Below are 26,444 nucleotides of genomic sequence, written 5' to 3'. Positions count from 1 at the left end.
AGTTGTTTGGTAGATAAAGTCATTCACAAGACTCCTTATTGCGGTTCCTGCTTAATTTCCAAAATGCCCTAAATAATTACCCAAGACTTGATTTTCTTTTGATTGACTCACTGAATTTTTGATATATCAGGATAAGTTTTCAGCTCTCATACAAATATTAAAATAATCTTTTTTAAAAGCACTTATTGTACCACATTTTCAGAGTCCTTCTGGAGAAACATGCACACAATACGTAAAGTCAATCCAAACACAAAACTAGAAAACACAGGAAAAGAACAAAGTAAATGTCCAGAACAAAATTGTAAAACCTGATCATGTGGACAATGACAAAGAGCTTCTATGTAAAAAGTATGAAAAACACGTTTCCATAACAAAGTGTGTAAGCACAAGAACTAACTTGAAAAGCCTTGGAACACCCACCTGTGCCCAGCAGGGCCTCATCTGCTGATATATAACAAATCTCCGGCGCCTGATGGGTTAACTGGTTGGAAATGTTACTGGAACAAGGCCATGATTAACATTTTTAATAAAGTAAGCAATCATTCCACTTCAGACAGACCCTTGCTACCATTGTTATAAATACAGTGAAAGCACATCTTACCGCCTGTTTCTTTTAATTGTCTGGAATCCTTTTAGAGGGAAGGGGGAGGACAGACAGTGTCCAGGGTAAGTGGGGTCTTTTGTAATACAGCTGACCTTCCTACGCAGCTGGCCAGTGTGCTGTATATGTCACTGAGGGGTGGTAGTGTGGTCCAATTCACCCGCTCCACTGCCTCCACCACCCGCTGTAGATCCTTCCGTCCTCTGCTGTGCAGCTGCTAAACCACACGGTGCAGCAGTAGGCCAGGAGGCTTTCAATGATGGCCCGATCAGTCGATCAGCAGGTGTTGTGGGAGGTGAGCCTGTGAGCCTCTGCTGGGCCTTCCCACCCTGATGGGAAATGTTTGTGGACCAGGTGAGGTCTGCTTAGATTCAAACTCCTAGAGCTTGAAGCTTTCCACTCTCTCTACCTCCTCCCCACGTTTCCAGAGGACAGAGTGTTCAATGTGCCTTGATTTTTGTGCTTTGATTTTTACAACCTTACACAAGGCAGAGGAAATATATTACAGTAATAACTGCAGCCTTGATTTAAGTTGAGCCAAACATGACTGATTCTTTGCTAAATTTACCTCCACACATCCAGCAGCCTCCTTGTTACATTGGCCTCCTCTCCTATGCTTTATTTGTTAGTCATGGAGGTCGACATCAACACTTTCAGACATGAAAAAGTGGCTCACTTTAAAGTAACTAAATCATAAAACACAGGGTCAATTATATGAAGTTTAAAGCAAACCCCTGTAGCCGTGTGTCAGCTGCACAGGAGGCCGAACAAAAGCGACATGAGGCGTCTAACAAAAGCGAAAAATCCAGAATAGACTCGGCTGCAGAGGTCTTGATCTCGAACTGTAAACAATTAATCATGTGACGAAAAATGTAACACGTCAAACACGAACAAACCGTATCAAACAACAAAGGGGCAGTGGGCTCAAGCTTAATCTCGCAGACACTGATAGATGAGCTCTTTAGCCGCAGATTAATGGAACTGTCTGTGACAGGGTGTGAATAATGGTGTTGTAATACTGCAGTGTAATTACTGTACATGTCACACGCTTCATGTGCTTTATGGCAGTTCTGAGAAAAGGCTACTGAAGTACAAAGAGCACAGAATGGACTGTTCCTTTTTCTCTGGTTTTACACAGACGGATGAAGAGAGCTTTACTTGTATATCTTTTACACACTCTGATCCGTCTGTAATGCAGTAAACAGACAAGTTTCTTTCCTGCCGCCTCCTGTGAAGGTCTATGTAGCACTTTTCAATATTCATTTTAATGTTGTCGTAATACCTTTTCTTTTGGCCTCCCAGCATGTTCTCCTGTGAGCAGCTGGGAATATATTGTTTTGGTAAGCGAGAATCAGGCATATGGACGACATGGTCGGTTCATCTCAGCTGGAGTTGGGCGATGGTGGCAGTGATGGTGGGGATGTTGGCTTCAAGAAGGACGCTGGATGGTCTTGAGGACTTGTCCTTTTCCTGCCTTCAGGTGCCTACTGGAGATGGTCCAGGTTTCTGATCCGTACAGTTGGGTCGGCATCACTGTCGCTTTGTAGACGGGGATTTTGGTCTTGGAGCTGGAGGTCATTGTTTTCATAGACCACTCTTATCAGTCTTGAAAAAGCCCAAAGATGGTAGTTCAGTCTGTAGGGACTTGGCTTGGGAGGGTGTTCGGTTCAAGTCCCAGTAGGGACCTATATTTGGTCCAGCTGGTAGCCAGAGAGGTCCTTTCCTGGGCACTGTCGAGGTGTCCTTGAGCAAACTTGGGGCCCATGTCCATGTGCAGCCCCCTCACTCCCTATGACATGTATTAATCTCTCCATTAATGCATGTCCACAGGGTTCTGTTTGTGCATGTGTGTATTCCGGGCCTGTGTGTGTGTGTGTGTGTGTGTGTGTGTGTGCTTGTAAAAAACAGAGTATTAATAAAGTATGTCTTCTTCTTCTTCTTTCTCTTTTACTCATTTTTCTTCTTTTTATTTTTCTTCCTTTTTTCCTTTTTCTTGATTTTATTCCTTGTCTTTATCTTTTAGTTCTTTTTCTTTTTTCTTCTTCTTTTCCTTTTGTCTTCTTTTGTTTTACTTCTTTTTCTTCTTCTTCTTCTTCTTCTTCTGCTAAACTTATACAACTGTTTAATACCCAACAGAACAGATTCACAAACACAGATATTCAGGACAACATTGTCAAACAATCATGCTAATGTAACATTAGCATGATTGTTTGACAACGCCAGAATAAAATAGTAAAATTTATCTTAATTTATTTATCTTTGGTATTCAACGTTTGTATATGACTTTGGTTAGGCACCACAAACAAAATGCTTAAAGGGTGCATCCTTGTGAAGATCTAACACTTTAGAAAATTGTGATTTACTATATTGCACGATGATACAGCTGCTAAACACTGCCACACAGTGTCTTTGACTCATGGGAATTGTCAGACAGAGAAACAGGAAGTAGACACTTGCTGAAACAATCTGAGGGCAGAGTATTGATCATGGTCAGGCTGAGGTTAAACCACCAAACAAGTGTTGTGGGAAATGGTGGAGAATCGAGCGCTGCATGTTGCAAATTCAATACTGATGGTCTTAAGGAGGTGGTTCCTCAGAAGAGTGCGAGCTTTGAGAAACAGAGAGGCTCAAAGGTCAGACATCTGAAGGTCAAACTGTTTTCTTCTTCGACTGTGAAAATCGAAGCTGTTTATTTGAGGCTTGGGTGAATGTTTTCAGTTTGTGCTAGTGTAGCGTACACAGAGGAATACACAAGGAGAAAATAAACACTTTTTAATGATGAAAGATATAATTAAGTTTATGTATTTTATTATTTATAAGACTTGAGTCATGTAATCATTTTAGTCTTGTGTAAAATTTTTGGAAAGCAGTTTTTTACTGCTCTTATTTTAGGTTATTTTGGGATTTTTTTGTGGAAAACTTCACAGCGTTGAAGCTTTGCAGCCTGTAGAGGAGGTCATGAACAGGGCATCGATTCTTTTTAAAGGGTCACACTGGAAAGATTGAGAATCAGTGGCTCTACGAGGGGAAAAAAATCTGGAAGTTAATTTCTTTGGACACATTTCCACATGTTGGAACCGTGCCATGTTACATAATTGATGTCAGTGAAGCAGAGGCTGAGTGGACCTCTCTATTAGCATTAATGAGAGGACTTATTGTGCTCCATCATCTGTTTAATTATGAACAGTATAAAGGCACAGCATGTTATTCAAAAAGAACATCAAGTGTAGTGATCTCATAGTCAGCTGATAAAAACATCCCATAAAGGAAGTTTATGTAACACAATTCACGCACTTGTATTTAAGAGAAAAACAACACTGATGTAAGAGACACGTTTCCCTCAGAGCTTAACAAGACTCGTAAAGACTCGTGACAGAATGAGCTGAAGGTTTAGGTAGAGATTTAGACCTTACTGTCCCAGAGGGAGATTTGTTTTTACAGCCAGTTCAAAGAGATAAAAACAAAGAGAAAGACCGAGAGTCTCCGTAAATACATGTTAGAGTCAGTTTGTTCAGTGATGCAATAGCAGAGAAAAACTGATGGAAGCTCACCTCCATTAAAGGTCTGATATCTCCATGTATGTGAAGGGCACTATGATGAGTCACTGCTGATGATGACAAATGAACAGTAATCTGCGCATCGTCAAAAAATCAATATTACAAACCTTTTTTTTTTTTTTCACATGTTGTGTGTATATTTAATTCCTATCAGATTGATGGGGACAAAAAGCATTCAATATTATTAAATTAGAAGAAATATTAACTTTTCATATTAGAATAATAAATAAAAAATATAATATTATCAGTACTGTTGTGAAATAAAAATACAGGATACAAGTGATAACCATAGACTGTATAAATAATGGACCTAGTCTCAGTGACGTCACCCACTGGTTTCTGAAGAAGCGTTTGGAAGCCCGAATTGCGCCGCCGCTGGGGGTCGCCATATTGGAAATGCCAGAGACGGCTAATCTAGAGACAGGCAAAGAGGCGGAGCGCGACCGAGCTACAGCCTATGGCTGAGCTCTATGGGCGGGCCCCATGAATCAGCCAGCTACGGCTATGAAGCTAGGCTATATGCTCCTCAGCGTAGCTAACGGTTATTATCCATAGACTGTATTAATCATGAATGAGCTGGTTTGACTTTCCCAGGAGGAGATTCTGTCGGTGACTGACTGCAGGTGTTTAGTTATCAGACTAAAGAAGTAGCGGACTCGCTGCTCGCTCGCCCGGTGAGAGAGCGGCGAGCCGACACGTAACGGGAAACGTAAAAGAACCGGTCTCTTCATCACTACGGTCCGCTGTAATCTCTCCGGGGAAACGCCGACAACTCCTGACTCCTATTTACTGACCGACGATTAAATAAATAAACACTGCACAGGCTAACAAGCAGCTAAAAGGAGCACAGTATACCTGCTACTTAGTGCTAAAAATATTTCAATACAATAACACTAGCATTTAACTCACCGAAAAGCTGGAGATCAGACTTACTGCACGGCCATAAAGTTCCATAAATCCAACAGAGAGATTATATATATATATAAAAATTAAATAAGATAGAAATAAAAATAAAATTAAAGAAATAGATCTGATGGGAAATATGTAATAAAAGGAAGTTTTAAAAAAAATGAAAATAAAATAGAAATAAAAAAATTAAAGGAAATAAAATGAAATAAAAATACAATTTAAAAAAAAGAAATAAAATATGATAAATAAATAAGATGGGAAATTGGTAATAGAAGGAATTTGTTCAAACAATGAAAATAAAAGTAAAGAAAATAAAATGAAATAAAAATAAATATTATATTTTTATAATTATTTTATTATATAAAAAATAAAATATAATACAAACGGATAAATGAATAAGATGGGAAATAAGTAATAAACGGAAGTTGTTCAAACCATAAAAAATATAAAAGAAAGGTAAAGATATGAAAAAAATACCTCTTAAGAAAGAAACATGTTTTTTTCTTTTACATAAAATGTTTTTGTTCCTGAAGATTTTGTGAAACATTAATAACGTGCAGTATCTCTTAACTTAATCTACCCTCAGATTATTAAGCTTCATTAGCACAACACATCACTTCAGGATGAACTCACAGAACGCTCCCTCCCTTAAGAACACCTCCTTGAAAAGCCATCAGTCTGCTGCAGCCCCGCAGGGAGCACACATGTTTACAGTATTATATTGGAGCAGGAGGGCAAAGTCAATGTCAAGCCAGTGAGCGCGTGCTCCCTCTCTGTGTGCAGTCTGCCGTGTTGACGTGAATGCCAATCAGCTCCCTCACAGCCGAGCTGTGGCAGTGATGGAGCCGCATCAGATCAAAAGCCGTAGCTTCATCCATTCTGGTGTGGGATCGATGCAGGAGGAGGATCCGCCGCGGAGGATCGATCGACACACAGGCAGACATGTTTCTAATTATTACTGCGAGCATCCATCAAGCTGAGGATTTCATGTTGGTGTGAGAAGTGAAGGACTGAGAAGGACAGAAGTGGAACAATAATAGTTTTCTCTTTATTAGTGATCAGTTACAGGAGCGAGCCACTAGAGAGCACTTTGGTTATGTCGATGTGCTTATAATTTCGATCTCTGCTGTCTTTGTGACTCTGCCACACACACGCTGATGGTGCTGGGGCATTGATCGGACTATCGACAAAAGATACTGCGTGTGAGGCAGAAGTCATTCATATGCAAATGACTGTGAGCGTGTTTCAGCGAGCCACAGTCTGCTTTTATGTATTTAATGTTTCCTTTTGAAGTCATCTGCAAAAAATGTGGCTCAGCTTTTATTCTCTTTCAGTCTTGACTTCAGCGAGACCTTGAGAGATGCTCCTGTTAATGTGAGATATTTCATGTGCAAAGATTTTAAACTGCTTGGTTTGTCCCTGTTTGCATCTATGTAAACAACTACAGGGCTGCAGTCAAACCTCAGTATGTTTAAAATGCTGCATGATGAATCAAATTGCACTTTAAGGTCGGTCTGTATTTTGATAAGTAAGTGAAAGAATTTAATAAGTTCTGCGTTGGAGCAGAACTCTCCTCGAAAAGCTGCTGCAGAGGTTTTGATGGACTGAAACACCTCAAATAGGTCAGACTCAAGAAAACAAGGTTACACAGCGGGGGCACGAAGAGCTATTTTTAGCTACAGAATCCATCCAGAAAATCTCAAGAAAGTGAGTCACCCCAAAGTCTTCTAATCTCTACATCAAAGAGGGTATGAAGGGTGCATTGACCCCTTTCGGCTGTACTACAGAGAATTCTGTCTGAAGTAGGCGTCCGATGGCAGGCTGATGCACACAGTCTTCTTACCGTGAGTCAGACTAACATCAACACAAAATAACCTTTAACAATATGGCCTGTGAGTTGCATCTCTTTACGTTACCAAGTTGTAAAGGTGCCTTACAGAAGCCAGAGGTCAAAGGTCATTTGCTCCCATTAAAGGGGGGGTATTATTCCAATTTCAAGATTCATATTTCACTCTGTGATACCTCTGGAGTAGCTTAGCATAATTTACAGTTTAAAAAACTCCTAATTTTTCTCACACTGGTGCTCTGTGCAGGCCCTCACACAGCCTCTGCCTGAAACGACTCAGTCAGCTCTGTCCCTTTAAGAAATCCCGCCCCTCCAAGCCCACTTTCTTCTGATTGGCCAGCTCTCCGAAGACTGCTGAAGAAAAACTGAGTGAAACCTGGCGTTCACAGCAGCCTGCAGACTGAGCTGAGAAGCCTGGGGATTACGCCAACATACTTTTACCTTTTAAAGTTTTGACTTTAAACTTCACCAACGTTAAGTTTGGACATAGGCTTGATTCGCCAAAATACACTAACCAGACAGAACTGTACAAAAAGGAAAGCCCAAAATAGACTCAAGAGCAAACTCACAAAATTGCTTGTTTTTTGTGTCAAATGAGCCAGACATAAACAGTCTACATTCAAAGCTGCTGCAAAGGGTGAAATGCGCTCTAAACTGCTCTTCAAAGGTTGCAGTGGTTCGGTGCTATTTGCATGTATTTCCATGTTTTAGCAATTATGCATAGATTCAGGGCAAAAATGGCCTCTTTCTATATAATTGAGCCTAATTGCAAATTCACAAACATCAGAGCTAACAGCCATGCACAGTTAGAGTGAAGTATTAGCTTCTTCAGAGGGTTTGTGCTAACTGTAGACTAGACTAGGGATGGGCTATTCGATATTCACTGGGAACTATTCAACGATTATTTGAAGACCTCTGCATCTTCCTCATGTAATACACAGACATGGGTCATTTCTCTTATGGTAAGAATCAGCCTGTCATACTATACCTCAGTATGTTTTAGGCAACATAGTCCTGACTTTTCAGGCCTCACAAAAGTTAACATATGCAAACGGCACGACCGGATAAAGGACGATGAAACGTATTTCAGTATTTCTCATATAACACAGCTGAAAAGGTGACAAAGTTTGTCATTGATTGTTGTAACGTGGATGAACCTTCTTGGTGCCTCGTTCTTAATTGACATGTGCATAGTTGTTGTAGTCTTATGATGAGGTAGTTTTACCTGGCTAAGTTTGTATTTAAACTCTTTTTCGTTTATTTCTTCAAAGGAGTTCTACGCATAACTTTCATAAATCTCTGCATTTTTCTCCGGTTCCAGATCTCAAAGCGCCACACCTGTTTTACCGACACCTAGCGCTCATGCTTCTTTTCTTATTTGATGGCGGTTAGCAAACAGCTTTCAGATGCGCTACAGCCACCGTCTGGCGTTAGGACCGCATTACAACCAGGTGCCAGTAAAATCACATTAATAATAATAATAATAATAATAATCGCATTAACGTTTCCATTTGCTAAAATAAATGAATGACTATTAAAATATTCTAAAATCTTGACCCGTCCTGACCTTATAGACTTTACAGTGATCATGACAACAATTCCACCTTTGGGTGACATAAGAAATAGAATCATCTGTAGATGATGTTTTTTACTATAAAAGTGGTTACTTTGAATAAGGGTGCAGTCTTTCCAGATGTGAGGGGACGGCTGTGGAACCATTATGAAGATGAGACAGCTATTTTTACTGGAGCACCTGCTCTCGCTGGCTCGCTCCAAGAAGGAATCCTCGTTACAGATGGTGGAGCTGGTACCACATCTGCTCGGTCCGGGTTTCTTTATAAACATTAAATTGTATAAGACGAATCAAATTATTCCTGCGGCACATACACAAGCGATTCCACCGTCATTTGCTCGGCTACATTACCCCTTAATGCTTATTATCCGATGTATGTTGCTTTCCTCTGATGTCCAGCAATCAGTATTGTCCGCTAACATGTTACCGAGGGAACAGATTGACTTGGATTTAAGAGTTGAATATTGGATTAGTTTAATAGCTGATGTCATAACCCTGCGGAGCTTGCACATAAGTCAAGGGCTACAACAAATGCATGTCTCAGATCAGAGTAAATAGAAGCAGGCTGGTCCTCAGACAAGATACAAGCATGTGTCAGGGAGCAGAACTCAGCCAGAATCCACCTCCATTGCATCTGTATTACTCATGATGGCATGAGCTCAAAGATATTGCATATCTGAGGCTGAACCATCACAAAAAATGATCTATTCGGAAACAGAATGGGAGAATATATATATATATATATATAGTAGTGGCATTGGACTTGTAGCGTCAAAGCGTGACGTCCAGCAGCTGCTATGTGAAGTGTTCAGAATACGCAAACCAACACGAGGAAACAAATACTTAACATGCAGCGCCGACAATAATTAGGGCACATTTTTTGTCAATTAAAATAGCTCGGGCTGCATCTGGAGAAGAGAAGAAGAATACGGAACACGGGAAGGGAGCGAGAGCCTGAGGTGAAGCCTGAAAGAAATTAAGAATTATAATCTCCAATCCCAAAACTGGTGCAGATGTCAGATGTAATCTGTGAATGCAGCTGTGATACAGATCACCGAAGCCAGTCTGGCGCAGATTCCAGATTTGCAGCACAAAAATCATTACAGTAAAGACGTGCAGTAATTAGTCATACTAAAGATTCTCGATTCTTAAAAGATATCCAAAGTAGGCAACTGTAGGCTGACAGAACTACAACCTGGGATGTGATGCTCTCTGACCTTGTTTGCACACTTCCTCAGAAAAGGAAAGCTTTTAGGAAGTCATCTGTAAAACTGCATAACTGGGCGAGTCCTTGGAGCGCTCTCCTGCGCACACACTTGCTGACCCTCGGAGGGGAAAACAAAGAGATGCTGACTGTCAGTCATGATGCCTTCAGTAGAATTTCCTTTCATGGGCATTCCAAATAAAAACATCACCAATGTCGGAATTTATCACATGAATATATTTTTCTTATGTAAACAAGCGATGCTTTCTCACTAAGCATGCAGGCAGAGATGTGTGATGGAGCCCTGGGCATGATGGCCGTGCTTTCACACTATTGTGATGCGATCAGATGAAGCCCAAATTAGCCATCAGTGGCAATTTAGTGGTGAAAAAAAAACAGCCTTTTGCATATGTTTTGGATTCAGGAGGGACGTGTTGCAAAAACAGGCACTGTGTAAAACCAAGGCTCTTCATCACCAGAAGCTCACTCTCTCGTTCAAGACCACGCCTGCCCCACCGAGCAAACACCACAGCGTCACTGTTACCTCTGTATCGCTCTTTCACCATGTTAGCCGGTCTGAATGGGGCCCAGTTGCTAATCTGAACCACTCCCACACTCACCTATAAATTGTGATTGGCTTAGGTAACCACGACAGCGCCCCTCCTGAAAACGTCCCGTGCAAAGCAAAACAACAGAATAGATGCAGAGGAAAGGGTCTCACAAGGGTCTGCACACACACTCGCCAACACACATGTATAAAGGCCCATAAGTGATGATTTATGTTATATTATATTAGTAAAAGTCTATATTTTATCTACCTTTACCTTTAAGAACCCAACTGCCGAAGGAACAAATGACCTGAGGTATGTTTGATTTGCCCTCCTAGTGTAAGTGAACCTCCTCTAGAGGGTGGCGAGGGTCTTCCAAGATGACCTTTGCCTTCTGAGTGGCTCTTATTTGATAAAATACGGCCAAGATCATTAAAGTTAATGCCAACAATCTTTCCTTTTTTAGAAGAATACGGCTGTATCAGTTGGATTAGTATTACTAATTTAGTCATTTGGAGTTCTTGTTAATGCTTTTGTTTTGAAGATACCAGTGTTAATTTCAATAAATGTCTTTTTTCTATGACGAAGACGAGACGTTGACGAGCTAAAAATAGATTGTTGATAATAAAAACTCTGACGACACGTATGTTTCATTAACGAGACGAGGCTTACAGAAAAAGGGGCGCTTGACGCACCATTTGAAGCTTCTTTCGCACAAAAAGGACCAGCTGTCTGCTTCGGTCAGACTGTTAATCGAGAGCGATGATGAAGACATAAAAAGTTATTAAGGTAAAAAACAACAATGTTGGGAATACGCACACATTGGTCTGACTTTCCACATCTCCACCAAACCCAACTGGATATGTCAAATTTGAACAACTCCATCCAACCAACTCCAACCAACAGCATCTGTCAGCACACACTGACCCAACAGCTGGAGTTGGTTGGCGTTTGTCTGGGCAGTGTGCAGCCACTTTAAAACTAATGTTTAAATGAACACTGGAACGTACCAGGCAGCTTGGGCACACCAGGTGAATGTACATATAATGGAAGTTAAATGACAGGTAGGCACCAGGCTTTTTTTCATTTATTATTTATTTTTTATGTAATTTTTTATGATTCGGTCTGAGGACAAATCGCTGCTGAAGCATTCAATGCTTTATAATCTTGCACAAAGCCTGTCTTCAGTCAAATGGCTTTAGCGATGGGGAGAGATAAGGGAACCTCTGCAAACTCTAAGGAGGTGTATACTGTAGTTTTGGAGCAGGTGCAAATGTTAAAACACAATAATTTATGGACATACATGGTTAAAAAGTTGAAGTGGGCTCAAATGTGAAAGGGGCACGAGGAGCAGAGTCGGTGAAGCAGAGTCTGAAACAATGTGTGATCAGGAAGCTGTAATGAGAGCATGTCAGGCGCACAGTAAATTACTGCATTTAGTGCACAAAGGCTGATCTGGAGATGAGACTTCAGAAGCATGAGCTGCTCTCCTAAACAACACGGTTTCAACACTCCACGTGTGCCTACATTTATTTTTTTAGATTCTCATGCACTTGAACTTTACACAAGTGTTTTATGTCATGCCGCGTCATGCTTCCTCTCCTCCAACTTTGAGAGGTTATTACTTTGTCCTCCTCTGAATGTATCTGACGGCTGTAATTGTTCCTTTTCGTACTGAGATTTTATGAAAAAAAGACGATAGGCTAATGAAATGCAACACATTGCAGAGGTTTTAAACAGATTTCCCCTTTAAACTTCTATCATGGTTACTTTCATAAAAAAAAATTGTTATTTTATCATTAATAATCCTTCAGTTTAATTTTGTGATCCTATCGAGGTGCTAGGATGTAAAGCACTGCATTTTATTAAAGTGAAAGAAAAGTTACTTGTGAAAAGATGCATCCAGATAAAAGTCAGAAGGACAGCTCTCTGAATAAGTCTGAATAAGTGTGCAACTAAAAGACAGAGAGTCATTGGTGTGATGCAAATTTGCAGTGGACTGCCATATGTTTTGGACATGTCCAAAACTGTACATGTTCTGGGCTGACATTTTTTGGCTGACTGCCGGGGTCAGCCCTTCACACAGGTCTGTATGTGACTGACTGAGTGACGGTACTTCCAGAGCCGTAGAGAGACAGAGTTGCGACATCGCAATGCCGGATCATGGAGCATATTGGACCTCCACTGACGCGACTCTCTGTCTATATGGCTCTGGACACTTTGTTTGGGGAGTAGGCGGGGCTGCTCATCCGCTGCTCGTTCGCTGACCTCACCTACGTCCTCAGCGCGCATCGGCCTCATAAGGACAGTCCTTGTAACACATTGCCCACAAAAGCGCACATTGACCTGATGCGGTCAGCCACATACTAGGTTTTGACCTAGTCTTGGTTCAGGTTCTCCTACATTTGTAAATAAAGGGTTGACCCAGATTCTGTCATTGCAACATTTTGGGTTATTCTGAGCAACTGCGGGATACCCAGACATCAGTCAGATCTAATGGCATTCTTTACATTGCTAGCCCACCGGCTTATTCTTCTGGAAATCACCCACTCCTCTGTCTCATTCAGCTGGATTCATGAGGTTATGTTAATGGCAGCTCTTTTTTAGACTATTATGGCAACAAATGTGATGCAAACACTTTAGATTAGTTGGTCTCTGCATTTCTACCCCACCTTTTACCCACCATCCCATCCTCCTTTCGTGCCTTCCTGATGATTGTATCACCTACATTGCCTTCACTTATGTACATGACTTAAGTATGACCCTCAGTTTTTTGTCTTTTTTGTTCTCTCTCTCTTTCTCCAATGTGGGGGCCTTAAGAAGCCATGTGTTTGGGCCGGCAGTATAATGATAATAAATAATCTGTTTATTTATATAGCACCTTTCTAGAACAGAAGCCACAAGGTGCGTTACAGAGAGAATCAAAGAAACACAGACGAGATAAAAACACAAAACAAAGTTAAAACAGGAGAAACAAGTAAAATCAGGGTAAAAAGCAGAAAAAATAATATACTCAACAGATTAAGTAAAAGCTAGTCTAAACAGGTGGGTTATAAGGTGTCAACAGTATCCAGAGATCCAAAGTATTGGAGCTACAAACTGAAATGCGGTCACCTTTGGTTTTGAGCCTGGAGTGAGGGATAACAAGCAACCCCTGGTCAGAGGACCCCAGACACCTGCTGGGGTTGTAAGGCTGTAAGTGATCTGAGATGTAGGCAGGTGCTTGTCTCGTTGTCCATACCTGGAGCTGGCAGGAACTGAGCCTGGGTCTGTGTAAGTTGGCAATGCTGGTTGGTTAGATTAATTATTGGTATAAGGGTACATGGGGAGGGGTTTCTTCACCTTGGCTTATCCTTATGGGTACAGGGCACTAGGGCACAAGTATCTTGTGTTTAATTAAAAAAATGAACTCTCTCTTTCTGAAAACTCAAAACAATTGAAATAACAAACTTGCAGTGGGCAATTCCAAGATTTCAACCAGAGCGATAAATTAGCTTGAGGCTATGTTGTGAAAACCAATCAGCGTTTAGTTTTCCCTGATTTCCTGGAATGCATCAGAAAAGAAAGTTGTTTTTTCGTCCCCTTGCGGGCAGACCTGACAAAACATGCATTTGTGCTTTTAACAAATCGGCATCATGTTGTTGTTTCGGCAACTTTCAGCCGGTTGAGTGCAAGAAAGACTGCTTCTCTTGCTGGTTCATACCGCTGAAGTAAGCCAGAGTGACTTGCTGCTCTGAGACTCACCAGAAACGGCTGAATGGGCGCTCCTCAGCTGTAATGAACAGAGAAATGATTGCGTTTTTTTTTTGCAGATATGTCTGTGGGGGCGACTGAATGATTCTGCACTTACACCTGCAGGAGTAACACAAGGCACATTTCTTTGCTCTTGGTCTGAACCGGCCTTTATACTCCATGAACATGTCAACATACAAACAAGTGGAACAACATCAAGCCTTCAACTACAGAGGCCTATAGTATTGTATTTTATTTGGACATTTTCAGCCTGTGCATAATTTTCAATGTTTTTTTCAGTGCATCCTATAAGTACACGAAACCCAGACAATTAAACAGGAAGCCACTATAATACATAGGACTAGCTATACAACCTGTAGCAGAGACCCTACATTTTTACCTCTCTCTCACATTGGTTTTTGACACTTTACTCACAAAATACTGGCCAATATATTGGCGGGACTTTCGGATTGGATTACAGTTCTTTCCCTTTGTATTTCTTTCACACTAACCTGAGGTGTTCAAGTCATTTTGAACACTGAATTTTCCTGCTTCTGGTTCATAGAGCTGTAGTGAGTCCCTTTCCTCCATGCTGATCTGCCATGATGAGTAACTGTTAGAAGAAAACACATGAACAGATTTAATAGATGACTCTGGTTTTGTAGGTTACATTAAGGCAGCATGAATTACACCAACCAAAAGAAACAATACATTTAGAGCTTAAAGGTCGCACCTTAACAGTGTATAGCAATATCATTTCCGCATCATTTTGGAGCTCATTTTTATTATGTTGTTATCATTTCCTGTTTATTCTCATAGTGTAGTGTATAACTCGGTCTGTGGTTTATCTTGCAGATACCCATGATGCAGTTCTTCGGTTCAACGCTGCACCCACAGAGGGATACGAGCGAGACGTGGGGAACAAAACCACCATCCGCATCATCAACTCGCAGGTGAGTGAGAGTCCTGTATGATGCATAATAATGAATCATTAATATAAGTCAGGGAGCCGTGTCACACGTGTAGGACGAGCAGAGCGACACACGATGAAAACATTAATGATTTATCAGTTTGATGATTTTTTTGCATACAATGAAGGTTGTTTTTTTGATAGCCTGGTTGGTGTTTTATAAATCATTTTTTTAAGTTGATGTCCGATCAGTGAAATAGAAATAATAAACTATCTAACACATTTGCACGTTTTGACACATTGTATAGTTTCCATGGTTCTTGGAGGTCAATCTAAACAACAAAAAAAACGTCCTTCAAAATAAAAGCTCCAGCATAATTGTATTGATGGCAGTTAAAGCACAGACTCTTCTCGGCAACAGCAGCAAATGCTTTTCTGTTTTTAACATTACACAAAACGTTTAAACATTCTCATCTGTCAGGGGGAAACGGGTCCCTGTAGCCTTGCTCTGTCAACATTAAACAAACAAAATCTGTGCGAAAGCTTCTTTGAAGCATTATAATCCAATTGTAAATGTATTTAAAATGTTTAATTTTTTTATATATCATGTATCTATAGATCTATCTGTCTAGTTTTTTGTCGTCATGTGCCAGACTGTTCCTTTGCCAGGAGCAGTAAGTCTCCATTGGCTGCCTTTCAACAAGGAGAGTCCAAAAGTCACTGTGACCAGAAAATAAATATTCCTGCACACAACCGTCATAAAGATCACACTTTTTATATTATATATATACCTGTTTTGTCTTTAGGTTGAGCCTTAAATGAAGATTTTGTTACCTTAAGACAGAGCGATTTTGTTTAGACAGAGCTATGCTAGCTGTTTCCCTCTGTTTTCTGACTTTATTGCTAAACTAAGCTGGTTAAAATTACTGGCTTTACAATGAATCCTAACACACTGCTGTTGTTACATGATATTTCACTCTACAGATTATGGCCAACCCACGACATCAGTTCAACACAAGCTCCATCTACAAGAATGTGACTCTGGTGGCCTGGGACCCTGCACCTTACACTGTCAACTTACACAAGGTATGTTTGGGCTCTTGTAGTAACTGAGTTTGTTGCTCACACAAACCAGGACCACACGGCGGCCATTTTTCTCTGACATCACTCTCAGGGTGGAAAGGCTGTTATAATGTCAGACTGCTGTGTTCCAGGTTTTCATACAAAATTTAAAAATTTGATAGCCTATATTAACATCATTTTACTGCTTCTAAATTGATTAGTAACTTAATGGCAATAGATCTTGAGGGCCATATTTGGTCATGTGTGAAGTTAAAACAACAGGTTAGGTTAATCATTAGTTAATGTTAGACAACAGCTAACATAAGAATTCAACCACTTCCTAGCTAACATTACCGTTTAGTGTTACATGATATCAGATGAAAGGCCTGCATTTTTATGCTAACAGTAATGCTAGCTAGAAATTTACACGTCTCCTATTATCTGGTTATTTAACAAGCTTTCTTGTTACTATGGCTAACCTAGTTAGCAAGCTAACTTAACACGTTCCATGAGCTAACGCAATGTTAGCTAGGAATATAAGCCTTTCTTATAGTTTATTGCGTAACATTGTCAAACATTAATGTGAGCTAGTAAGTGGTTGAATGCTAACTTTGGCTGTTGCTTGCCGTTAGCGCTAATGGCTTCTCTGATAAGTTGTAGTTCTATAAGGAAGAATAAGGAGTTTTTGTCAGATTCTCTACGTACACAGCAGTAGGACATTATAACAGCATTTGAGCTTCCCACCCTGGGAGTGATGTCAGAGGAAAATGGCCGCTGTGTGAATGAAATGAGTTAGTACAGCTGTCTCATGGGTCGCTGTGACACCTACGCAGATTGAGAGACAGAAAATAATTCTCGGGATGTATGAAAAATCGTTGAATTGTGACTCCCTCTTTCACTCTATTCTCACACGCCTCCCCTTCTTCTTCTTTGTTCTACCTTTTAATTATAATTCGAGGAGCGGGCTCCCGCCGCAATCAATAAGATCCTATAGCCTCCTGAGAGGAATAGAGCGTTCAGGTTAATATCCTGAAAACCGCTGTCTGCAAATAGAATTAATTTGCATGCTGCGATTTTTTTTTTTTGCCAATTTCTATGATGTTGGAATATTAAATACGTCCTTGTCTGTTCTTATTGATTTACTTCAGCCGTTTTTGTTTTTTTTCCACAGGTTAATAATAGAACCACTTGTCTTTTTAAATTAGTTGACCTTTTGTTCTCTGCAGGAGCATGGTTGTTATTGTGCTGCCTGGTGATCTCACACTGCACAATACAACGCTGCTAGATGGAGCCCATTTTCTTCCCAATCACTGAAATGGCTCATTTAAACAAAGAGTCAACCACATTGAGGTTGATCAGTTAGCGCGATAGTGTTTGTGTGCTCTTATACACAAACATACATGAAGCACATTGTTATGTAGCTGCAGCATGCTTCTTGTTATCCAATAATAGATAGGGTTTCTGCTGAACAAAGCAGTCAGCCACACAAAGAGAAGGATTCTGGGTAAGGGATTGTTGGGATTTTTACAAAGGACACGATGTGCTTCACAGCCACGTGCCTTTTTCTCTGCAGCCCTGTAGCCCATTTAGCCACAACTAATGGCAGCTACTAGCCTGTGGAAATACTGAGATTCATAGTGCCCAAATTAAAATGTATGTTCTGTTGTTTACTTATTTACAATATTACAATAAATACATTCAATTTCACTTAAATATTAGTTTCATTTAAGTCCATTTATTGTTTATAGTTTGCAATATTGGGTTGTGTGTTTTTATTTCAAAAGCAAAAACTAATTTAATTCTCTGGTTCCAGCTCCTCAAGTTTTGAGGCTTTGCTGCTTTTCCTTGTTTTCTATGATAATAATCGGAATATTTTGGGGTTTTCCGACTTGAAATGGCCAATTTTCCAAGATCTTAATTTTTATTTTTACATACCTAACAACTAGGGCTGCACGATATTGGAATTAAGGGATATTGCGATAACTTTTTGTTCTGTAATATTTATTGCAATATTAAAAAAATACAGGAAATTATACCAGATAAATTCAGTGTGTTCTTCTGTACATAAACCTTCTAACTTTTCTTCTAACAAAACAAAGTCCTCCTACTTTTATCACGCTTGGTTCAGAGACTCTGACACCTGCATGAATAAGTAGAGAGAGTTCAGGTGGAGCAACACTTTCTTTATGAAATACATGTAAATACAATCAGACTTGCAGCTGCTATTTCTAATGAGCTTCAAATGTATGTTTAATCAGCATGATCAGCCCGGTGACGGCAACCTTTAGGGAACGAAAGCTCACGTCTCCTACATCCTGTCGGCACAGGCACAACCTCACGCTGTGTGTGCTAAGCTAAACAGCTAAAGCTAAACACTCCGGGGCGTGTCCACTCCGTGAACGGTCCGTTTTTCTGGCCACAGCGTTAACAAGCACCGGGATGCGGTGCCGCTGATCACGGCAATACACGCACTGAAAAAACGATCGATCATCCCACCGCTATGATCTGTGACGGCAGCAGCGTTGTATGCTTGTTTATAGTTTCCAGGCAGGTGACTCTGCAGCTCAACAGTCAGTTCACTCTGTGCTCTCGTAAAGATCTGCACTCATGTGATATGAGTCAGACTTTTGTTGTAGATTAGTGATGGAAAATGAGAAAATGGCGAGTACTCCTTTTGCACTGAGCAACAATAAAGTAGCTTTGCAGTTAATTTGCCTCTGCACGTCCTGCAACGTGACTGTTGCACATGCGCACAACAGATTTTTTAAATTAAAAATTTTACTAAACCTACTATTAATAACAGCGGACAGTGAAGTGCACAATGCATGTATTCAGTATTATAGAAATGTATTGTGTTAGAGTCATTCATAAGTCCGCTCTGTTATGTATTTTTTCATTATGGATCCATTGAAAAGCCCAGTGTTCATCAGGCTCTCCTTTCTTTATGAAAAACAGCAAATGATGGACGAGTTAATTAAGCTTCTACATCTCTTCTGCGAAATTAGAGGCGGTTTAATTGAATGAAAAACACATCCGCACTTTTATGTGGAGGGAAAAACCGATAACTTATAGGATGATGCATTTCTGCCGTCAACCCATCATAACTGACCTTCATTAGCATCAATAAGTGACAGCCTGTTTACATGACCATGTTTATATAGTTTGATGCATTGTATTGCATTGAATACGTACAATATGTTCAATGGATAATAATCCAGAGTTATAGAATAAATTGAATTAACTTGTTTATGCAGCAGGCAAGAACACTTCTCTTCGTTTCCCCGACAAAGACGCTAAACGCAGCACAGTAAGAGCGGCGAACTGCACACAGGAAGGTGTGCAGAAGTTTATATAACTTGAGTAAGTCCATCTATGGGGACTGTTTGTGCTGTTTGTACCAGGTAGGCTTAATGTACTCATGAACAAAGGATCCCCTATACTAGAGGTGTTACGCATTGCTCCGAGGGCAGCATTCCCTGATTCATAATAAAGGTGAGTTCAGTTCAGTGTCATGAATTATACACAGCCCCTCTCTGTACACAGCAGTGTTACATCGCCGCTAATGATTTCTGTCAGAGGCTTACAGCTTTCCCAGCTGCTTTGATAATCCTGGCTGATGTGTTTTGGTTGCCAACTGTCAAATCAGACAGACGTGTTAAACATAAAAATGCACAAAGTCAGGCGGTGAATCCTGAAGCTCCCGAGTGACTCTGAAACACTTTAATTTGACATTAAATCGACTCTGGCAGAATTTTTTTTGCAAATAAGTCAAACAAGAAAAGAGTTTCCATGATGACATGATTGCATGGACAAACTCACTAAGGGCCCTTACCTGTACTTGCATCCATACATGCACACAACATGCCGTCTCCTGCTGCACTCATGTGGATGTTATGATGTAATTATGTTTTATATTAAGTTATTTTGGTGCCTTACAGTAACTATGTTTTAGTTCTATTTTGTTCAAAGCACACCATGCATATCATAGATTATTTATCTTAAAGTGTAACAATAAAAAACATACCTGGATGATGTAAATAAAACATAAAACCCACCTACTGTGACGGAGCACATTAAGTGAAGCACCTGTAGTGCAGAGCTGCAGCAGCTGCTGAACCACACAGCACGACGCAGCACAAACTGGCAGTGAGAAATGTTCGCAGGCTTTTTATGCTTCTCTTTGAAGGTGAAGTCATTAAAGTACAGCTAAAGTACAGCTGCAAGCTATGTGTTCTTACTGAGTAGTATCATCATGCATAAGATAAAATAAGGTATATTGCTTTATTATAAATTTGTTACAGCAGCTCAAGAGTCAGAGTAAAGTAGCAATAAACAAAAAATACAAACAACAATAAGATAATAAACAATAAATATACTCCTAATAATAATATTAAAAACTGTATACACTATGTACATCTTATTTACAGCTTATTCAGATAGTACTAGGATGGGTTACTGCTCAGATTCACTAAGAATGGATTGCGGTCGCTGATAGCGCCATAAGTTGCGCATCATTTCCATCCGCTCCATCTCAGGGTCCGATTCACAAAGCAAATTGCACTCATGATATTCAAGCGCAAACACTCCCATTAAGTTTTGCAGATCCGTTGCAGTTTGCTTTTGTTTTGCAACCAATTTTGATGAGGAGCTGCCAGCACCTCCACTCTCTGCTGCGCGGAGCTGCGCTCTTAACTGAAGCTCAACTCCGTCCACAGATGGATGATAAGCAGGGAGAGGAGGGGGCAGCTCTTTTAACAGTAAAGGCTTGACATGGGTTTTACTTGTTTCACTGTCTGTAACACAGCTTTATTTCTTGAGTGAGCCCATGTATAATAATCACCATCATGTGTGACGGCTACAGAGCGTCTCCATGCGTGAAAAAGTGTGCCTGTGTGGCGGGGTTGAGCCTCGGACAGCCCCGTACTGTTTGATCTCCTGATTATAATAATAATGACAACATATTAACTGACGGTATTTACAGACACATATATTTTTTTGATCATACAAAAGTGTAATATTTTCACTCTTAACTGTGTGGTGCTGTTAGCGCTTGAGTTTTGGACTTTAGACGTTTTAGAAGGGGCCAGATTTGCCCTGATTGTCTGCATAATGACTCTGTTTGCTCTGCAGCGAAGTTCTGGGAGCATTTTACCCTTTGCGTGTGCTTTGAGAATTAGGCAGGGCCTTTTTGTGTCATTTGCACATGTTTAGCAGGCGCAAAAGCTGTGCAATCGTTTAGTGAAAGTTGCCCTTGATGTGTAGCTTTATGTTTCCCTCACAGGATTCAAGATTCATTGCACAGGAGAAAAGCCATTGCACAGAAAACTCACAGCATTGTTATCTTTTTGTTATTTTAAATCCTTGGCATTTGCAAAAGTAAAAAATTGTTTTCCCCTGGATGTTGACAGGGAGGGTGAGATACTGAACAAACACTATGTGCATGTACGGAAATTAGTTTTTGTAGTTCTGATGAAAGCCTGCTGCAGCCATCAGATCTGAAAGATGAAAGAATGCTGTGAGTGAAATCAGAGGAAAACACATTTCTCTGTGTGAGTTAAAACACTGCATGTATGTATTTTGGCCTCTTTTTCATTCATACATCCATACTTTGCCAACCGCCAACGAGTGTGCATTTCCATGCCGACTATTTGTTTCCTTTCAACAACTATTAAATTGGCCTGGTCTATGAAAACATAATTATACATATACATAAACGATTTTATTTACATGTTGGCCTACTTCCATATAAACAGCCCTTGCACACAGATTTCCAGCACTAAAAAGTCCCACGAAAAACATACTTTTTAGACCTAAAAAGCACTTTGCTTTACATAATAAATTGTGTCTCTTTCCAAAAGAAGTTACAGCTACTCATTCTACCTCATTAACAAGGTCAAAACCTAGTATGTGGCTGACCCCATCAGGTCAATGTGCACTTTTGTGGGCAATGTGTTACAAGGACTGTCCTTATGAGGCCAATGACAACGTGTTTGAAAGCAGGTGCGCGCTGTGAAAGTAGGTGAGGGCAGCAGAGGAGCAGCCCCGCCTACTCCCCAAACAAATGTCCAGAGCCATATAGACAGAGAGTCGCATCAGTGGAGGTCCAATATGCTCAGTCAGTCACATACAATATCCAAATCTATGAATACGCACATATTCTTCCTTTCCTAATTTAAAGCACTGGATTAAATATGTCTCCTTCTTTACTGAACGGACACATTTTTGTGTTTATTCAATATGCAGCTTATAAGTGTGATGTTACAACACTTCAGGCACAAAGTGTGGATTGGAGTTGTTACAAAATGCTGCTCGTACGTTGTGAGATTTAAGGTGAGCAAAGAGAAGCAGATGAATGTAAAAGCTGCCTTCAAGTGTTTAACTCTGCATGTGAAGGCCACACATTTAAGTGGAGGAATCAAAAGCACAGCATGTTTTTATGCCCCTGAAACGGCTGGATGTGGATTTTAAAACGTGCCACCTAATGACTACAGTATTGATTTCTTTTTTTGCCATTTGATACATCATAAAGTGTGAATTGAATGTAAGCTGAAAAAGAATCAGTAGATAGTCTTGACTGAGGTGTTCGCCCCCCTTTCTCTCTTTCTTCTTCAGTGGTATACCAGTCCTGACTACAACCTGTTTGGTCCGTATGTTGATCACCGCAAGCTCCATCCCGACCAGCCCTTCTACATCCTTCACCCCAGTTATGTGTGGAAACTTTGGGACGTGATACAGGGCAACACTCAGGAGAACATCCAGCCCAATCCTCCCTCGTCTGGCTTCATAGGTGAGTACACGCACGTACCAACATGCATACATACAGTCGGTATGCATGCAGGGTACGTCTGTTCTCTCGCAGTTGCCTTTGTGCTCTTATCTCGGCGTTTCCTTGCCTGGTCCTGGAGGAGATATATAGGCACGAAGACACACATTCTAATACATGATGAAATTTTTTATCTTCAGTATGCATAGCAACATTATCAGCATGCAGCAGGGCTATGCAATGCACTCCAAAGCAACACTTCTGTGCAGGGGGGGCAATGGGAATGTGACCACTGTAAGCTCATCTAAGAAACTCTCCAGCTTGTCAATATCCACTTCATGTCCGTCTCTTTCACTATATAATTTCCAGACATTTCAATTTGCCTTTTCCCGAAAACAGCCACATAATACAAAACATCCAATTATGGTTAGTAGAATTGGTTTACCCCAGAGCGACAGAACATTATTCTTATGGCTGATCCTCAGTAGTCAGGGAGATTTAATGTATTTATCAAGAATAATTTTATCTGCCTTAAATTAATGTGAGGTTGTCACTGTGATGTGTAGAAGCTGACAACACAACATCATAGTACAGATTTTATACTGTCAAGTTTAATAATAATGCCTTTTTGAATGCCTCCCTTCACTTGTTATTCAATAAATGCAACAATTTAAAAGTATTGTTGTTTAAAGTTATATCCTACAGATATATTTAGCACAGCAATTTAGAAATAAATATCAAATATCTGCTGATTTTCTATTTCATGCTTTAACAGCGAGAAGGATGACACCTTTGATTGCTAAAGGCTAAGACAGCAGCTATTTTCCTCTGACGTCGCACTCAGGGAGGATTCAAAAGGATAATGTCGACTTATTGTGTTGACAACAGCTAATGCTAGCATCCAACCACTTCTAGCTAACACAACCGTTTGATAGAATTAAATGATGCAAATTCTGAACTAACGGCAATGATACAAATTCCTAGCTAACATTACCAATTGTAATACAAATTCTTGGCTAATGGTAATGTTAGCTTTGAATTTGTCGAATGCTAATGTTAGCGGCTGTGTGATGCTAGCTTATTATCTTTTTTATCAATTTGGAAGCAGTGAAACAATATCACCTTATATTAGTATTCACCCACTTCCCAGCTAACTTTAACATTTGATAGAATTGAACTATACGAATTTCCTAGCTAACAGTAATGTTAGCTAGTAATTGTTTGCTAATGGTAGCTGTCGTGCAATGGTCTTTCTGATCTATTTGGGGAAGTGAAACGATAATGCCTATAAGCATTTACCCACCTCCTATCTAATACTACCATTTGATAGGGTGTTAGCTTTCGAATCGGTTTGATGCTAATGTTAGCTGTTGTGTAACGTTCCTTTTTGTCTTTTTGTCAATTTGGAAGCAGCAAAAAGATCAGGCCTCATATTAGTATTCACTCACTTCTAACATTATCATTTCATAGAATTGATACAAATTTCCTAGCTAACAATAAAGTTAGATTGGAAGTGGTTGGATGCTAATGTTAGCTGTTTCGTAATGGTAGCTAACGGTCATTCTGATCAATTTCGAACCAGTGAAATGATAGTGATTAGTCAAATTTCCTTCGTTTATAAGACTGAAACACAGCAGTATGACATAACACATTTCAGTTTCACAACCTAACACGATATCAGAGCAAAGTGGTCACCGTGTGAATATTGTAAATAAAGCATCTGAACTAAATAAACAACAAAATGAAAAGCTAACAATCACCCACAGACAACACTGGGTGATTTCACACATGCACACCCAAGAGGCGCATAGGTCACACACTGATCTTTTAGGAGCTGAATCCACCCTTCATCAAACACTGTCAACCTGTCCTGCTAAATTACAACCCAGTCAGCTGAGCTTTTATTTTCATTACAACCACCAAGTCAACAGGTCAACTACGTCATGGTATTATGACATAAATCAGTTACTGGCAGCATTAAATTAAAAACTAGAAACCAATCTGGCCGGTATGTTTAATGTTCCTTACATGAGTCTTTCCTGTCTGCTCTTGTCATGTTGTGTTAGACTACACATACAGTTAATTAAACTGCTTGCTGATTCATTCTGCTACATGAACAAATAGATAGATTTTTTTTTTTACCCAGATGTTTACAGGAACCAACTGTGTATAAAGTTCAAAGTCAATTACTCTCACTTTTGTTAGAAACATGTTTTTTTTCCAGAATGTAAATTAACATCTTTTCATTAATAATTTACCTCTATATCGCCCATCAGCATTATAAAGAATTGAAAATGGGTATGCGTTTCCCTCTACACTTCATTTGTTTTGTTTTCTTTTACCAAGGGACTTAAATTAGAGCATTCAAGCTCCAAAAGATCAAGAGCCTTTCTTTGTTTCACAGGAAATTAATAAGGACTTGGTCCTTAGTTGCCATGACTACTCTTTAAACTGAGGTCGCTCTGTAATTTTTTTGTCTTCTTGAAAAGCACTGTCATTATAGATAAAAGGGGAGGAGATGCTCTGTGCAGTGTAAGTGGAGCTGCCATGATGGGATGTGCTTCTTTCTAGGAGTTCTGGCTCTATCCAAAATGAACACAATCCTTTGACTTAAAGATTGTTGTCACATTTTAGTTCCTGTCACATTGAACATATGTAGTGGTGCAGTTCAAGGTTATATGCTGCCAAGTCTTCTAAAGAAAATTTTATATATGCTGCCTTTTCTTCTCAGGAAAATTTTATATATGCTGCCATTTCTTATTAAGTAAATGTTATTTTTGCTGCCATTTCTTCTAAAGAAAATTTTATATATGCTGCCATTTATTGTAAAGAAAATTTTATATATGCTGCCATTTCTTAAGACATTTTATATATGCTGCCATTTCTTCAAAAGAAAATTTTATATATGCTGCCATTTATTTTAAAGAAAATTTTATATATGCTGCCATTTCTTAAGACATTTTATATATGCTGCCATTTCTTCAAAAGAAAATTTTATATATACTGGCATAAATTCTCAAGAAAATTTTATATATGCTGCCATTTCTTAAGACATTTTATATATGCTGCCATTTCTTCTAAAGAGAATTTTATATGCTGCCTTTTCTTCTAAAGAAAATGTTATATATGCTGCCTTTTCGTAAGAAATTGTATATATGCTGCCATTTCTTATAAACTACATTTTGCTTTCTCCTGTTGTGTGAAGTTGATGCACATTTAAGCAAAGTTGTAAAACACTATCGTATCAAATATAGGTTTTCAATCTCATAAATTAATCAAGTCAATTAATCATGAATTAATCACTCGAAGTTTAAATGTCAAACAATGCCTGATGTTCTTTTTTCATCTCCGAAAAAAAAATAGGAATCTTTATTATCTACATATATATTATTATTATTATTATACATTATATTACAATAATTTAGCATCAGACCCGCACATGTCCCATTTTATTAGACCACCATGATCTCACTCATTTAGTTCCTTTTCATATCATTCTCACAAGAACCTCCAGCAACGATTCTCTTCCACAGCAATGACATTTATTAAAACAATGAAAACCAACAGTAAAACACAATGAAATGACTTCCTGTCATTTAGAGTCACTTGGGGTTAGCATCCACTCACAGCTGGAACTGACTCCAGGCGGGCTTAAGTCAGATTGTCAGAGAGCCTCATCACCACCCTGATGCGAGAAGGTCAGCCATGTCTGTTTCTCAGCAGAGCATCTGCAACACGA

At 39.7% G+C, this 26,444-nt stretch overlaps 1 protein-coding gene across 1 annotated transcript in view; it reads left to right on the top strand.

The window, feature by feature from the left end:
• st6gal2a (ST6 beta-galactosamide alpha-2,6-sialyltranferase 2a) overlaps window positions 1-26,444 on the top strand; it is a 64,966-nt gene that overhangs the window by 29,662 nt on the left and 8,860 nt on the right. Inside the window, exons 4-6 of the mRNA XM_069662912.1 lie at window positions 14,826-14,923; window positions 15,865-15,966; window positions 22,555-22,729. Coding sequence (XP_069519013.1) covers window positions 14,826-14,923; window positions 15,865-15,966; window positions 22,555-22,729 — 375 coding nt within the window. The remainder of the gene's footprint in view (window positions 1-14,825; window positions 14,924-15,864; window positions 15,967-22,554; window positions 22,730-26,444) is intronic.

This window comes from Semicossyphus pulcher, unplaced genomic scaffold (assembly GCF_022749685.1).
Source record: "Semicossyphus pulcher isolate SPU_LCO1_2020_fin unplaced genomic scaffold, fSemPul1.0.p SCAF_15, whole genome shotgun sequence".
In the NCBI taxonomy this organism is placed as follows: domain Eukaryota; kingdom Metazoa; phylum Chordata; class Actinopteri; order Labriformes; family Labridae; genus Semicossyphus; species Semicossyphus pulcher.
Note: the sequence above shows the minus strand (reverse complement) of the source record. Positions and strands in the feature narration are given on the sequence as shown.